A 17,828-nucleotide genomic window follows, 5' to 3' on the forward strand; every position below is an offset into this window, starting at 1 on the left:
AAATGACAATCCACTCCAGTATTCCAGCCTGGAGAATCCCATGGATGGAGGAACCTGGTCGGCTACAGTCCACGGGGTCGCAAAGAGTCGGATACAATTGAGCGACTTCACTCACTCACTCACTCACTCACTCATGATCCAAGCAAGCAATTCAATGATTCCAAGACTTCATGTGCAATACCACAGTATCAACACTGAGCAAGAGGCTTCAAACACCATTTTAAGACAGGCTTCTGAAATAGTCTACAGATAAGAAGCAATCACAAAATTATAAAACCACTAGAGAAGATAGGAAAGTTTAAAACTACAAAAAGATGACATTAAAAATGAGCCTGCAAACAAAATTTCCCCAGAACATGAAGAAATACAGTTCTAAGAAAGATAAATATCCAAATCAGAATATAAAACCATGAAATATAAAGAACATCTGATAGAATGAAGAATGTCTAAATTGAAAAAGGAAACGCTACTGTATGAGAGTGCTTTCAAACATTTAAAAGATTGTGGCAAAAGAGGATTTAAATTTAAACTTTATGTGACTCCAAGGACAACCACCCTCTGCTGCCACTCTGCCAAGGAAGCCTTTTCAAAATATTAGATTCATGTGAAAATGAAATAAATTGTCACTGTGGGGCTAAAGTGCCTTGGAACACATCCAGTAGATTCAAAGGGTAATATTTATAAAGACAGATTTATAAAGACCGTATAAAAGAGTTGCATATTAAGTAGTTTTATGTAATACCAATAAAGTACCCAAAACAGGTCTCAATTATTTTAAGTTCAACTCTTACCAAATCAACTTTTGTATTTAGACCAGTGAGGTTTGTAAAAGTTCTGAAAGACGATGTAATAAACTGATTAGGAACACTGTTTTTTTTTAACAGTCATATTCTAAATCAGGCTTCACAAATCAGCGTGGTCCCTAGGTTCAGGAAGAAGCTGAGTTATGTAGAGGAGTAAAAGATCCATGAAAATAACTTTCACTAATGTTTTTAAAAAGAGGAATAAAACATTAATATTTGCATCTGACTAGAATTTTATCTTAAATAATTAAACATAATTGAAGATTTGGTGAGAACAAAGGAACGGGGTAGAAATAACACATATTTGTCTTTTTCAAAAATTTCTCAAAGCAACACATGAAGAATTAAGTAGTGTTTAAGACAGCATTCAAGGCCCAGAAGGGTTTTGGGGGAAGAGTTGCATATAGACAGGGAACTTTCTAAAAGACATACTTCTATCATTTGTTTAATGGAGATAATCACAAGAAACAGCTAGCAATAGGTATTTTGAGGAAAGGGACTAAGGATATAAAGAACCTCTTTAATTTCTTAACCTGGTACATGTACTTTTTAAAAATATCAAATAGATTCATCTTTGTAGTGATAATCCTAGCACCATGCTATTTACAGCCTCAACACTGAAAACATACGTTTAAGATGTTCTAATCCCAAATATCTTTCTACAAGTAATATATGTTTAAAAAAAGAAATTTCAGCATTTTCTTATTTTTTTAATTTTCAAAATTTGTAAACCTTCAGAAAGCTTGCAAAGCTAGCATAATGAATACCCACATGATCTTTTTGACTGAAACTTCTGAAAGTAAATTGCAAGCATCATGGCAACTCACCTCTAAATACTTCATTCAGCATATGATTCCTATGAACAAGGATATTATCCTATACAACCATAACATAATTATCACACTCAAGAATTTTAACACTGATATTATTTTCTAATATATAGTCCATATTAAAACTGTCCCACTGTCCCAATTGTGTCCTTTATGGCTACTTCGCTGTGATCAAGGATCACACACTGCCTTTAGTTGTTACATCACTTTAGTCTCTTATAAGCTAAATAGCTCCCAGCCTTTGTATGGCCTATCATGAAACTGCTATTTTTAAGGAGTCTAGGACAGCTACTTTGTAAAAGAGTAGCATAGGCAAGTCCTCCATATCTCTGTTATAGTGTTTTTAGAGAAAAATAAAGATGTACTGAGCACATTCAAGTTAGCCCTGTTGCCCTCAGCCATAGCATTATAAGCCAGATTAATTTTAAATATCAAATAGACCCTTGGGGGGAAATATAGCAATTTAGAACCCAAAGAGTTCACATCTCAGTTGCTCAGAGTCCCCAACAAGCAGCTACATAAAGGCCCACTCACATGGGGGAGGGTTGGCAATATTACTGTTAGAGAAAAAGGAATATAAAGAGTTAACACAGTATCTAAATGTTAACCAACCGAACAACCAAAACTAGCATACAAACTAGTTTTTAGTTTGTACACTGAAAACTAATTGGATATTTGTTTCTTTAGATACACACAGTAATTTTTATAATCAATTACATCTTTCTTCTAAGTAATTATCAATATTAGAGAGAAATATTTCTATGAAATCAATAAAATTACTAAATTACTACTTTTATCTGGATCCCAGGTAAGACAAAGTATCAATGCCAACTCACAATCTTTGATTTGAAGATATCCAGCAGACCTGATAAATGAGTATATTGATTTGGCACTTTTCGAAGATGAACCATTTCAAAATCAGTTCGGACACCAGGACCCTGACATTCACCCACATACATTCTTCGCCATTTGTGATGAATTTGCACAAAGAGTGGCACCTGGCTGTAGGATATAATTAACAAGAATAGACTTTAAGTTCATGAAACATTGAATAGCTTCTAAATCTCGCTTTACAGTATAACATTATTTTAATCTCAAATATCTAAAGAAATAAACAAGGAACATTCCACAGACATATTTACAACAAAGGCATTATTAGTTTATTTTCTCCTTACACTAATAAACTGAAGAAATTATCAAGTGGCACTGTACAGTCAGAAAATTATTTTTAAATGGCTGAAAAATCATTAAAAAAAAGCAGAATAAAAATTTTCTTGAATAAAAGTGATCCTACCTACTAGGATTTTCAAGGTCATATTAAACTTGATTCACAGGTATTAAACAATACAAATTAAACCTACATTAGTGGTGAATTATATTTTACTTAATCATTTGAAGATACAGTTGTTCCTCCTTATTCAAAGATTTCCATATCTGCAAATTAGCCTACTCACTAAAATCTATCTTAACTTCAAAAATCAATACTTGTAGCACTTTCAGTCATTTGAAAACATCTGCAGAGAAACAAAAACTTCAAGTTACCTGAATGCATAGTCCTAGGTGAGGCTGAACAAGGTGATGTTCTGTTATCAAGTTTTTAGATATTTTTTTGTATTGTTAAAATTATTTTTAATTGGAGGATAATTGCTTTACAGTGTTGTGTTGGTTTCTGCTATACGTCAACATGAATCAGCCATAGGTATACATATGTCCCTTCCCTCCCATCTCCAACCTCATCCCACCCCTCTAGGTTGTTACCGTGCCCTGGGTTGAGCTCTGAGTCACACAACAAATTCCCACTGGCTATCTATTTCACATATGGTATATGCTTCAGTTCCCACTGGCTCTCTATTTCACATATGGTATATGCTTCAGTGCTACTCTCTCAATGGTCCCACCTTCTCTCTCATCGTGTCTGTACGTCTGTTCTCTATGTCTGCATCCCCACTGCTGCCCTACAAATAGGTTCACCAGTTCCATCTTTCTAGATGCCACATATATGTTAATGTACAATACTTATTTGTTCTTCTCTGACTTACTTCACTCTGTAGAATAGGCTCTAGGTTCATCCACCTCACTAGAACTGACTCAAATTCATTCCTTTCCATGGTTGAGTAATATTCCACTGTGTTTAGGTACCACAACTTCTTTATTCATTCATCTCTTGATGGATATCTAGGTTGCTTCCATGTTCTGATTTTGCATCAAAATTTAAATAAACATTTGGAAGCAAAATACAAAAACAGTACAATTTATTCATTTTAAATATTCATGTAATATTTCAGTAAGTTTCCCTTTAGATATGTTTTCCCTAAAGAATTTTTGTGTTCAGTTCAGTTGAGTCATTCAGTCGTGTCCGACTCTTTGCGACCCCATGAATCGCAGCACGCCAGGCCTCCCTGTCCATCACCAACTCCCGGAGTCTACTCAAACTCGTGTCCATTGAGTCAGTGATGCCATCCAGCCATCTCATCCTCTGTCGTCCCCTTCTCCTCCTGCCCCCAATCCCTCCCAGAACCAGGGTCGTTTCCAATGAGTCAACTCTTTGCATGAGGTGGCCAAAGTACTGGAGCTTCAGCTTTAGCATCATTCCTTCCAAAGAACACCCAGGGCTGATCTCCTTCAGAATGGACTGGCTGGATCTCCTTGCAGTCCAAGGGACTCTCAAGAGTCCTCTCCAACACCACAGTTCAAAAGCATCAGTTCTTCAGTGCTCAGCCTTCTTCACAGCCCAACTCTCACATTCATACATGACCACTGGAAAAACCATAGCCTTGACTGGACGGACCTTAGTCGGCAAAGTAATATCTCTGCTTTTGAATATACTATCTAGGTTGGTCATAACTTTTCTTCCAAGGAGGAAGCGTCTTTTAATTTCATGGCTGCAATCACCATCTGCAGTGATTTCGGAGCCCAAAAAAATAAAGTCTGACGCTGTTTCCACTGTTTCCCCATCTATTTCCCATGAAGTGATGGGACTAGATGCCATGATCTTCGTTTTCTGAATGCTGAGCTTTAAGCCAACTTTTTCACTCTCCTCTTTCACTTTCATCAAGAGGCTTTTTAATTCCTCTTCACTTTCTTCCATAAGTGTGGTGTCATCTGCATATCTGAGGTTATTGATATTTCTCGTGGCAATCTTGATTCCAGCTTGTGCTTCTTCCAGCCAAGTGTTTCTCATGATGTACTCTGCACAGAAGTTAAATAAGCAGGGTGACAATATACAGCTGTGACAAACTCCTTTTCCTATTTGGAACCAGTCTGTTGTTCCATGTCCAGTTCTAACTGTTGCTTCCTGACCTGCATATAGGTTTCTCAAGAGGTAGGTCAGGTGGTCTGGCATTCCCATCTCTCTCAGAATTTTCCACAGTTTATTGTGATCCACACAGTCAAAGGCTTTGGCATAGTCAATAAAGCAGAAATAGATGTTTTTCTGGTATTCTCTTGCTTTTTCCTTGATCCAACGGATGTTGGCAATTTGATCTCTGGAAGTTCACGGTTCACGTACTGCTGAAGCCTGGCTTGGAGAATTTTGAGCATTACTTTACTAGCACGTGAGATGAGTGCAATTGTGTGGTAGTTTGAGCATTCTTTAGCATTGCCTTTCTTTGGGATTGGAATGAAAACTGACCTTGGTCCTTACATATAATATTCCAGTATCATAATGTACAAATACTAATCCTATATTAATCAAAAACCTAACATTTAGTAAGCAGTTTCCTTCATAGATTTTAATTTAAAATAGTCTAGGTGTTTTGAAATGTCTACCTACCAGCCAGTGTTTCCCAAAGCAATAGACACAGAGCTCAGAAGAAGATTGCACTTAGATTCACTGAGGACAGCATCATTGTTTGCAGCAGGTGCTATCACCACAAACTCTCGTAGTCCATACCTTAAAAAAGAAAAAAGAATCACTGCCATTAAATAGGCAAAAATGTCAGAACACAAAAATCTATTATTTGGAAAACATGAAAAATATTTCGCTTAAAAGAAAGTTAGGTTTGAACCACAGGTCTTCATTTCTTTCCTTCTTAAATGGCAACTGAACCTATAACAACCTGAATTTCCTTCATTTGGCACAAATTCACATCATTCATCTACTATTTTCTCTCCATTCTTTACAAATTAGCAGCAATTTGCTGAAATTACAAAGAAAAAAAGTTAAATAATCAGTTTTGTCTTAAAAGTTAGGTTTCAAAAATAAAACATGAAAGCCAGCACTGACTTCTTGTATTAATTAGCTGATAACATTAAGTCCTCTAATGTGGAGAGTTAATGTTTAATAGATTCCCTAAATGTCAGAAAAATAACTATCAGTCATATTTGTGCTGTTTAAGAAAGAACATAATTTACTCTCGTTTAGTCGCTAAGTCGTATCTGACTTTTTTGGTGTGTGTGACCCCATGGACTGTAGCCTGCTGGCTCCTCTGTCCATGGTATTTCCCAGGTAAGAATACTGGAGCAGACTGCCATTTAATTCTCCAAGTTTACTCTAGTATCATAATTAGAGAATTATTATATTCTTTCACTCAATAACACATATTAGATAGGAATCACAAAATTATCAGAAAATGGCTTACTCTTGGTATCTTACAATAATGGAAACTTCTCATTTAGTTGACAAGTCCATTAAAAACCACAAATCGGCAGCCAGAATTTACAAAAACATTAAGGTCAAACTGGTAATCTTGCCTCCTGAAAATTCCTGTCCTATTCACTCCCTGTTGTGCTTTTATTTAACAATATTTTTAATATAAATTTATAAAAGGCATTACTCATTTGCCTATTTTAACTCTACAGAAACAGTTATGAATACTTTTCTACAAACAGTCTCAAGAAATTCCCCAAAACCAGCAAAAACCATTTAAATTTTTTTAAATCCAATCATAGTCTGTTTACTGTTTAGATATCAAAAGTTTATTTCATCTTCTCACCTCTTCTCTACCCTCCTACCCCGAAATCAAAATTAGTTATGTAGAAGTAGCATCAAATACTGCAAAGAACCCAGAGCTGTGAATTTTAGGCTCTAAATCTATTTATATACAGTTTTTTTTTCTTTCTTTTCTTAATATCCTTGGAAGAAATAAAACAAAAGCACTTATTTGCCTCGGTATCCCCAGGAACTAGAGTGAAGCCACTGTCAATAGTTCTTGGTCATTCTTCCAAAACCGTTCCATCTGTCCATTGACCCATCTTATCCTCAAAAAAGATTAGATTAATATACTTCCTGTACCTTCTTCTGAAAGGCTCATCTCCCCTACTGGTCAGTACTTTGTTTCCAGTTTTATGCTACTGTAACAATATGCAACAATTTCTACAGGGTATAACTGTGGGACAAATTCTTAGAAGCTGCTGGTTAAAAGAACATCTTGAACATCTTTAACATTGATAGCTGTTGCCAAACTACCTCCTCCCCCTCCATACACATAAAATTGTGCCAGTGTATACTCCTGTTCATAAGAAATAAACCAAAGTGAACTGCTTCCTATTCATCTGCAATAAAAGTCAATCCTCAGTGTATTTGTTTCCACTACCTGGAATGTTTTCCCTACTCAACAGTCATCATGGAACATCAATAGATTCTTTTTTTTTTGAAGATTTATCTCAAATACCACCCCATTACCTCTGTTAAATATGCTCTCTTCTTTTATTTCAAATGTATTTTCCCTATTGCTATTATCTTTAAAAGATCAATGCATACATGTGGTCAACAGCTACATGAAAAGATGCTAAACATCGCTCAGTCGTGTCAGACTCTTAGCAACCCCACGGACTGCAGCCTACCAGGCTCTTCTGTCCATGGGATTTTCTAGGCAAGAGTACTGGAGTGGGTTGCCATTTCCTTCTCCATGGAACTTTGTGACCGAGGGATCAAACCCAGGTCTCCCACACTGTAGACAGATGCTTTACCGTCTGAGCCACCAGGGAAGTCCTCACTAATCATTAGGGAAATACAAATCAAAACAACAATGACATATAACCTTATATCTTTTAGAGTGATTATCATCAAAAAGAAAAGAAAAACTATTGGCAAGAATGCAGAAAAAAAAAGGGAACCCTCAAACACTGTTGGTGGGGATATAGACTGGTGCAGCCAGTAGGAAAAACAGTATGAAAGCGTCTTCAAAAAAATTTAAAATGGAACTACCTTATGACCCAGTAATTCTATTTCTGGGTATTTATCCAAAGAAAATGAAAACACTAATTCAAAAAGTTATGTGCCCCCATGAACACTGTAGCACCACTTACAAAAGCCAAGATAGGGAAACAACTTAAGTATCCATTAATGGGTGAATGAATGAAGAAAATGTGGTGTATGTATATGCAGGACAGAGGAGCCTGGAGGGCTACAGTCCACAGGGTCACAGAGAGTCAGACACGACTGAAGCGACTAAGCACGCACACAGACACACAACAGATTATTATTCTGTCATAGAAAAACTGAAACCTTACCATGTGCAACAACATGCACGGACGTGAGGACATTATGCTAAGTGAAACAAGTCAGACAGAGAAAGACGAAATAACAGAGGATCTCACTTACATATGGAATAAAAACAAACAAACAAAAACGCACCAAGCTCCTAGATAGAGACAACAGATTGGTGGCTGCCAGAGGTGGTGTGTGAGACATGGCGGAAATGGTGGAGAGACCAAAAGATATAAATCTCCAGTTATAAAGGAAGTAAACTATGGGGATGTAATGTACAACATGGTGACTATAGTTAATAATACTGTACTGTGCATCTGAAAGTTGCTAAGAGAATAAATCTTAAAAATCTTAAAAGTTCTCATCACAAAAGAAAATTCTGTTAACTATGTTTGTGGATGAATATTAACAGGACTTATGAACCTACCTACCACACCCTCTGCTCACAAAAGAGTTCATAAATTTGCATTTGGACATAAATGTCTGCTAAAATTAATGTCTATCATTTCTATGACTATTTTTTTAAATAAATAGCAATCAATCAAGGGACTAAATTTCTAATGAGGGACTAAATTTCTAAATTAGCCATTAGAAGGTGTTTAAAGGATACGTATAAAAGGAGGCAGAGAGAAGCAGCCAATAAGTCACATCATTAAGATTCCCTCATAGCTCAGTTGGTAAAGATTCTCCCTGCAATGCACGAGACACAGGTTCAATTCCTGGGTGGGAAAGATCCCCTGGAGAAGGAAATGGCAACCCACTCCAGTATTCCTGCCTGGAGAATCCCATGAACAGAGGAGCCTGGCAGGCTATAGTCTATGGGGTCACAAGAGTCGGACACGACTAAACCACCACCTTGCCTGAACTATAAAACTTGATCATGAAACTGTAAGCAAGTGCCTGTGTCCCTGTCTTTTGAAGAAAGAGGCTTTTATTTTCATCTCCCAGACCTCCTCCTGGGTCTCTAAAAGCTGGTTCAAGCATTAATTATCAGGATATGTGAACATGTAGAAACCAAAAGATGTTGGGTTGGGAAACATAACAATTCAGATTATAAATCAACCACATAGTAGAGTCATCAAACTCCCAGTTCCTTGAAAAATATAAAGGTCTGACACACATTCCTAAGTTGTTTTTACAGAAACCAGACCCCACCAGATGAAAACTGCTGACTGCAAGCACGAAGCCCCCAAACTGATTGGAGCGAGAAAATTGATGATGTGCAAAACTTTACCTTGATGCCAACCAACCCAAGAGCTGAGCACAAGCTGATCACGGACCATGCAGCCCCCTCCCTCACAATGCCCTTGAAAACCCTTCCCTGAAAGCTATCACGAAGCCGGGTCTTTTGATCATGAGTTTCCCATTCTCCGTGTTTGGTGACCTGCAATAACACTGTACTTGCCTTCACCACAACTCGGTATCAGTAAATTGGCTTTGCTGTGTGGACCCACATCCAGATTCATTAACATCATACTTTTAAGACTAGTTTTACAAAATACTTTTTAAAAAGTTAGATAAGGCTAATGCTAACCTGGCAGATGTTTGATATAAAAACTGAAACTAGGAGATAACAAAATAGAAATAGATTGATAAACTTGAACCATCAGAACTCAGCATTTGACATAAATGTTCTATTATTTTAAGTTTGATTAATCATATATTAGGTTTTTCTCATTCTGACAATCTTTATTCATTGTCTATGTATAGTATAAATATTTTGCATTATACTTCAAATTTGGGGGGTCTGCTTTATTAACTTTCAGTTCAGTTCAGTCACTCAGTTGTGTCCAATTCTTTGCGACCCCATGAACTGCAGCACACCAGGCTTCCCTGTCCATCACCAACTGCCAGAGTCTACCCAAATCCATGTCCATTGAGTTGCTGATGCCATCCAACCATCTCATCCTCTGTTGTCCCCTTCTCCTCCTACCCTCAATCTTTCCCAGCATCAGGGTCTTTAGTTCAACTTAAAAAAGGAAATACTTATAGCTGAAAACTTATGTGTATGTTATTCTTCAGTTGCTAAGAAGCTTCATGATTAATTTGTATCCCTGAAAGTAAGAATTTTTAACAACTATAATTTCAAAATTCTATTTAAAAAATATGAGATTATGAAATCTTGTTAAGATGCCTAGTTCACATTAGACTCCAAATTCATAGACACTATCTCATCTTTTGCCATTCTCAATCCTCAGCTTACCCCAAGGCTTACCAAGCTATTTGCAGGCTTCACGTTCAGTTAGGCATCATCACCTCTACTAACGCTCTTCTTCTGCCTTGAATATCTTTTTACTTAAACTCACCTGGCTTATTCTCACTTGCCTACAGGGTTCAGGTGAGGTATCACCTCTCCTGGAAACATTTCCCTGACTTGATCTATCTGGAAAGGCAGTATCTCCTATGAGTTTGCCTCAAGCTCTGTGCTGCCCCCCATGAAAGCACTTAGCAGTGCTGCCATCTGTTCCCTTATCTCTAAACCCCCTTCTAATCCAAAAGCTATCTGAGACAAAGACCACAGTTTATCCTTGATAGCCCAGTATCTGACTCACAGTAAATGTTTTAAAAGAACATTTGTTAAATAAAAGAAAACACATAGTTTTAATATGTCTAATTTTCAAATAATTCTCAAAAGTTTGGTTGTTACCCTTCTAATCTTAAGAAAAATCAAACGGAAAAATATGGAAGTGATACAGCAAGTTGATATGATGTAGGTCCCCTTCCACCCCAAAACACCTGGTAAGATATGATAATGTTTTTGAAATACATAGCTGAACTTGAGATAAAAAAAGGAGATTCCTGAGTCACAAAAACAAAGAGGGAACTTAAAGGCAGAAATAAGCATGTAAAATGACTGAAGAAAACCAGGGGATTATCAACTCTGGGTAGACACCGTAACAGCTAGTGACTAGGGATCAGGATCTTACAGAATAAACCATTTAGATGCTAAAAGCCTATTAGTATGACTTACAGGGCAAAATGACTATGCTTTGATAGACTACAGAGACTGAGAGTGACAGAAGAAAAGTCTGTTTATGTCTGAGACTACCACATATTTAGCTTAGCGATGGCAATGTGAATCATACCACTCTGAGATGATAAGGTATAAACCAGCCCAGCAGAAGTGGTCTTTGGTATGTATACAGCTTAGGCTATGTCCAAGAATGCCCTAGTCTCATAAATATAAGAGTCTAGGTTTGGAAACTATGCTTCTGCAAGTGTGATGTCATTCAGATATTAGCATCCCCTGCTTATGAGGCACTGAGAGAAAAAGCCACATATTTTTTCTGATGTTGTTGCCAATCTCTCTACCAGGTAACCTAAGAGCACATCAATTTCCTTCTGTATCCTTTATATTTAATCAAGTATTGTCTGTGTACGGGCTTTCCATCAATCCAAATCAGTACAGAGGTTGTAACATTTTGAATGGCCCCTCAGGAATATGGGCATACATGAGGCAAGGAAGTGGACCGAAGACTTCTGCTTAATGCCTGGACCTTAGAAGGGACTGCTACCTCAGTAAAACTCCTCCAGGCCCAGGTGGTTTCCATGACAAATTCTACCAAACATTTAAAGAAAGCAACATCAATTTTACACAATTTCTTTCAAAAAACGGAAGAGAACAAAATACATCCCAACTGATGTTATGAGGCCAGCATTTCTCTGATATCAAAACCAAAATGTAAGAAAACTGTAGGCCAATATTTCTCATTAACACAGACACCAAAATCCTCAACAGAGGCTTACCTGGTGGTTCAGATGGTAAAGAATCTGCCCGCAATGCAGGAGACCCAGATTCACTCCCTAGGTTGGGGAGATCCCCTGCAGTAAGAAATGGCAACCTACTCCCGTATTCTTACCTGAAGAATTCCATGCACAGAGGAGCCTAGCAGGCTACAGTCCACAGGGGTCGCAAAGAGTTGGACATGACTGAGTTTGACTACTACTACTACTACTACTACTACTACTACTACTACTACTAAAATCCTTAACAAAATATTAGCATATCAAATCCAGCTATAGAAGTAAAAATTATGGAAATCAATGCAAGTTAAACCACAAAATAGTAGAAATAGAGTTCATCCTGGTGGTGTGGAGCTAATTAGCTATCAAAATCAATCCATGTAATCGCCATATTAAAAAACTAAAGAAACAAAAGATCATATCAATTTAAGTAGAAAACACATTTCACAAAATTCAATATCCATTCATATTAAAGCTCCCAGCAAACTAGAACAGAACTTTCCCAACCTAGTAAAGCTATCAATTAAGAAACTATATCTGATATCAAATTTCATGGTAAAAGACTAAACAAGATTAGGATCAAGACAAAGCTGTCCACTCTCACCAATCATATTCAGTATTTTACTGGAGCCTTAGCCAGTTTAAGAAGGCGAGGGAAAAAACAGAACCAGATATTGGGAAAGAAGAAGTAAAACTATGCCTATTCATATGACTATTTGCAAAGAAAATTAAAAAGACACCACAAAACTCTTCCTAGAGCTAATAACTGAATTTTTAGTATGGTCACAGGATACAACCTCAAGGCACAAAAATTAGTCACATTCCTACATATTAGGAACAAAGTGCTGGATATGAAAAAATTTTAAACAATACCATTACAATAGCTCATTTAAACAAGCAATAATTAGATATACACCTAATAAAAAATATACAGGATCTATATGCTGAAATCGAAGAAGACCTAAATAACTGGAAACCAACTGTGACCATAAAGTGGAAGACCCAGCATATAAACATATCAATTCTCCACCAAAATAATCTACAGACTCTAGGCAATTCCAATCAAAATCCCAACGAGACTTTTTGTAGATATATACCAATCCTAAAATGTAAACAGAAAAGCAAAGGAGCTAGAATAGCCAAAACAAATTTGAAAAAAATTTTTGAAAAGGAAAGGGACTATTTAATGTAAACACTTATAAAACCAAGAGCATACAGAAACAAACCCACACAAATGCGGCCAGTGATCTTTGATAAAGTTGTATAAGTAAGTCTATGAAGAAAGGAAACTCTTCAACAAATGCTGTTGGGACTACTAAACATCCACAAGCAAGAAAAGAATATTATACAAAAATCAACTTAAAATGGATACAAGCTCTAAATAGAAAATGTAAAACTTTCAGAATAAAACAAAGAATTGGCCATGTAATCAAAGTTAATGTCACTAGTGACTAAATCATGATGATAATATGACCTTCTGATATACAATAAACAGGTACTTCACCTTTATGATCTTTCCAAAGTCATAACCCAAATGTAACCATAAAATTTCTTTTACTTCAAAAAATATTTTAATGGATACATGTTAAAATTGAGCTCCTTTGCTGTTTTCCTCAAACTACCACAATATTGTTAACTGGCTATACCCCAATATGGAGAAGGCAATGGCACCCCACTCCAGTACTCTTGCCTGGAAAATCCCATAGACGGAGGAGCCTGGTAGGCTGCAGTCCATGGGGTCACAAAGAGCTGGACACGACTGAGCGACTTCCCTTTCACGTTTCACTTTCATGCACTGGAGAAGGAAATGGCAACCCACTCCAGTGTTCTTGCCTGGAGAATCCCAAGGAAGGTGGAGCCTGGTGGGCTGCTGTCTATGGCGTCGCACAGAGTCAGACATGACTGAAGTGACTTAGCAGCAATACAAAATAAAAAGTTGAGAAAAAAAAATTTTTTTCTTAATTTTTAAATCTCTCAAACTGAATGAAATTCTACAAAATTCCTGACTAGTACCCCTCAAAGCTCCAAGTGATCAAAAATGAGGAAAAACTGAGAAACTGTCACAGGAATGCAGACTGAACAATCTAAGGTGATATGATAACTAAATGCAATGCAGTATCCCAGACTAGATCTTTGAATAGAAAATGGATATTAGTGGAAAAACTAGTTAAATAAAATCTGACTAAGTACCTGGCGTGCTGTAGTCCATGGAGTAGCAAAGAGTCAGACATGACTTAAGAGACTGAACAACAACAATGTACTGATGTTTTAACTAATGCACCAATGTTGGCTTTTCAGTTTTGACACACATATCCTGGTAATATAAACTAACAACAGGGAAGATTGAGAGAAGGATATCATGGAAGAGTCTGTAACTATCTCTATAACTTTTCTATAAACCTAAAATAAACCACAAATTTTTTAAAAATTTATATACATATATTTTTAACTAGGAGAAAGCTTTCTGACCCCATGCAAGTGTTCTCAGACATGGCACCAAAAGCATGATTCATAATGTAAAAAACTGATAAACCAAACTGTATCAAATTTTAAAAACTTTATTCTGGAAAAGACACTAGGAAGAGAATGAAAAGATAAACTACTGTCTAGAGAAAATATTTGCATTTAGAATATACTAAAAAAACTCTCAAAACACAACAATAAGAAAACAACTCAATTAAAGTGGGCAAAAGACTTACAGACATTTCACCATAGAGTATATTCACGACAAATAAACACATGAAAGATATTCAAAATTAAAATTTGGATGAGATATTCTCATCTAACAACACATCTGTTAGAATAGCTAAAACTAAAAAAACTGACACGAAGTGCTATTGTGGATACAGAGCAACTGAAACTCTCATATGTTGTTAGTGGGAATGCAAAATGGTACATCACTTTGGAAATCAGTTTGGCTGTTTCATATAAAGTTAAATATACACTTAGCATGTGACTGGGCTTCCCTGTGACTTAATCACACCCTAGGTACTTACCCAAGTAATCTAAAAATATATTTTCATATAAAAGAGCTACACAAAAATATTTACAGCAGTTCTACTCATAAATGGCCAATCCAAAAAATAAATCTACTATCCCTCAACAGGGGAATGAGTAAACAAATTATGGTTTATCACTACATTAGAATACTACTAATAGAAAGGAACAAACCATTGATATAAAATTACTTCAAATGATCTCAAAAGTATTACGCTGAGTCAAAGAAGATAGTCTCATATGGTTACTATTTGATTCCATCTCTATGAAACTCCTGAAAGGCCGAAACTTACAGTGATTAAGAACATGTTCAGTTCAGTTCAGTTCAGTCGCTCAGTCGTGTCCGACTCTTTGCAACCCCATGAATTGCAGCATGCCAGGCCTCCCTGTCCATCACCAATTCCCAGAGTTCACTCGGACTCACGTCCATCGAGTCCGGATGCCATCCAGCCATCTCATCCTCTGTCGTCCCCTTCTCCTCCTGCCCCCAATCCCTCCCAGCATCAGAGTTTTTTTCCAATGAGTCAACTCTTTGCATGAGGTGGCCAAAGTACTGGAGCTTCAGCTTTAGCATCATTCCTTCCAAAGAAATCCCAGGGTTGATCTCCTTCAGAATGGACTGGTTGGATCTCCCTGCAGTCTAAGGGACTCTCAAGAGTCTTCTCCAACACCACAGTTCAAAAGCATCAATTCTTCAGTGCTCAGCCTTCTTCACAGTCCAACTCTCACATCCATACATGACTACTGGAAAAACCATAGCCTTGACTGGACGGACCTTAGTCGGCAAAGTAATGTCTCTGCTTTTGAATATGCTGTCTAGCTTGGTCATAACTTTTCTTCCAAGGAGTAAGCGTCTTTTAATTTCATGGCTGCAATCACCATCTGCAGTGATTCTGGAGCCCAAAAAAATAAAGTCTGATGCTGTTTCCACTGTTTCCCCATCTATTTCCCATGAAGTGATGGGACCAGATGCCATGATCTTCGTTTTCTGAATGTTGAGCTTTAAGCCAACTTTTTCACTCTCCTCTTTCACTTTCATCAAGAGGCTTTTGAGTTCCTCTTCATTTTCTGCCATAAGGGTGGTGTCATCTGCATATCTGAGGTTACTGATATTTCTCCCAGCTATCTTGATTCCAGCTTGTGTTTCTTCCAGTCCAGCGTTTCTCATGATGTACTCTGCATATAAGTTAAATAAGCAGGGTGACAATATACAGCCTTGACATACTCCTTTTCCTATCCGGAACCAGTCTGTTGTTCCGTGTCCAGTTCTAACTGCTGCTTCCTGACCTGTATACAGATTTCTCAAGAGGCAGGTCAGGTGGTCTGGTATTCCCATCTCTTTCAGAATTTTCCACAGTTTCTTGTGATCCACACAGTCAAAGGCTTTGGCATAGTCAAGAAAGCAGAAATAGATGTTTTTCTGGAACTCTCTTGCTTTTTCCTTGATCCAGCGGATGTTGGCAATTTGATCTCTGGTTCTGCTGCCTTTTCTAAAACCAGCTTGAACATCAGGAAGTTCACGATTCACATATTGCTGAAGCCTGGCTTGGAGAATTTTGAGCATTACTTTACTAGTGTGTGAGATGAGTGCAATTATGTGGTAGTTTGATCATTCTTTGGCATTGCCTTTCTTTGGGATTGGAATGAAACTGACCTTTTCCAGTCCTGTGGCCACTACTTAGTTTTCCAAATTTGCTGGCATACTGAGTACAGCACTTTCACAGCATCATCTTTCAGGATTTGAAACAGCTCAACTGGAATTCCATCACCTCCACTAGCTTTATTCATAGCGATGCTTTCCAAGGCCCACTTGAGTTTACGTTCCAGGATGTCTGGCTCTAGATTAGTGATCACACCATCATGATTACCTAGAACATGTTAGTGACTGCCAAATATTAGAATGGAAAAGAGGAGTTTGGGGGAGGTTACAGAACTATCCTATACTCTGTGGTACCAGCTTTCAAAACTATAGGAAACTTCCCTGGTGGTCCAGTAATTAAGAATCCACCCTGCAATGCAGGGGACATTGGTTCAGTTCCTGGTTGGGGAACTAAGATCTCACATCGCGCCAGGCCCACACATTCTGGAGCCTATATACTGTAAAACGCAAAAAAGATTCCAAGTACTGCAACTAAGACTCAACACAGCCAAATAAGTAAATATTTTTAAAAACTTGTATACAAATGCACATGGAAAAGAAAAACCTGAAAGTGTTAGTCGCTCAGTTATGTCTGACTTTTTACAACTCTATGTACTGTAGCCCTTTAGGCTCCCCTGTCCATGGGATTTTCCAGGCAAGAATACTGGATTGAGTAGCCATTCCCTTCTCCAGGGGTCTTCCTGAGCCAGGGACTGAACCTGGGTTTCCTGTATTGCAGGCAGATTCTTTACCATCTGAGCCACCAAGGAATGTACATGGTACCATTATTTTCACTCTAATGGCAGAAAGCAAAGAGGAGATAAGGAGCCTCTTGTTGAGGGTTAAAAAGGAGAGTGAAAAAGCTACCTTAAAACTCAATATTCAAAAAACGAAGATCATGGCATCCGGTTCCATCACCTCATGGCAAACAGATGGGAAAAAACTGGAAATGGTGACGGATTTTATTCCCTTGGGCTCCAAAATTACTGCAGAGTGAGTGTAGCCACGAAATTAAAAAATACTTGCTCCTTGGAAGAAAAGCTATGAAAAACCTAGACAATGTAATAAAAAGCAGAGACATCATTTGCCAACAAAGGTCTGTATAGTCAAAGCTATGGTTTTTCTAGTAGTCATGTATGGAGATGAGAACTGGACCATAAAGAAGGCTGAGAGCTGAAGAATTGATGCTTCCAAACTGTGGTGCTGGAGATGACTCTTAAAGAGTCTTTTCGATTGCAAGGAGATCAAACCAGTCAATCCTAAAGAAAATCAACCCTAAAGATTCATTGGAGTGACGGATACTGAAGCTGAAGTTCCAATACTTTGGTTACCTGATGCAAAGAACCTACTCACTGGAAAAGACCCTGATTCTGGGTAAGACTGAA

The 17,828-nt window shown here is 37.5% G+C and overlaps 1 protein-coding gene across 2 annotated transcripts in view; it reads right to left on the reverse strand.

Annotated features, from left to right (window-relative positions):
* The window catches only part of RAB3GAP1 (RAB3 GTPase activating protein catalytic subunit 1), a 122,884-nt gene that overhangs the window by 54,730 nt on the left and 50,326 nt on the right, over positions 1-17,828 (reverse strand). For both annotated transcript variants that reach the window (XM_069577717.1, XM_069577716.1), the window contains 2 exons: positions 5,406-5,525; positions 2,470-2,635 (listed from right to left, as the gene is read on the reverse strand). In XM_069577717.1, the coding sequence (XP_069433818.1) occupies positions 2,470-2,635; positions 5,406-5,525 (286 nt within the window). The remainder of the gene's footprint in view (positions 1-2,469; positions 2,636-5,405; positions 5,526-17,828) is intronic.

Source organism: Ovis canadensis, chromosome 2 (assembly GCF_042477335.2).
Source record: "Ovis canadensis isolate MfBH-ARS-UI-01 breed Bighorn chromosome 2, ARS-UI_OviCan_v2, whole genome shotgun sequence".
Classification (NCBI taxonomy): Eukaryota; Metazoa; Chordata; class Mammalia; order Artiodactyla; family Bovidae; genus Ovis; species Ovis canadensis.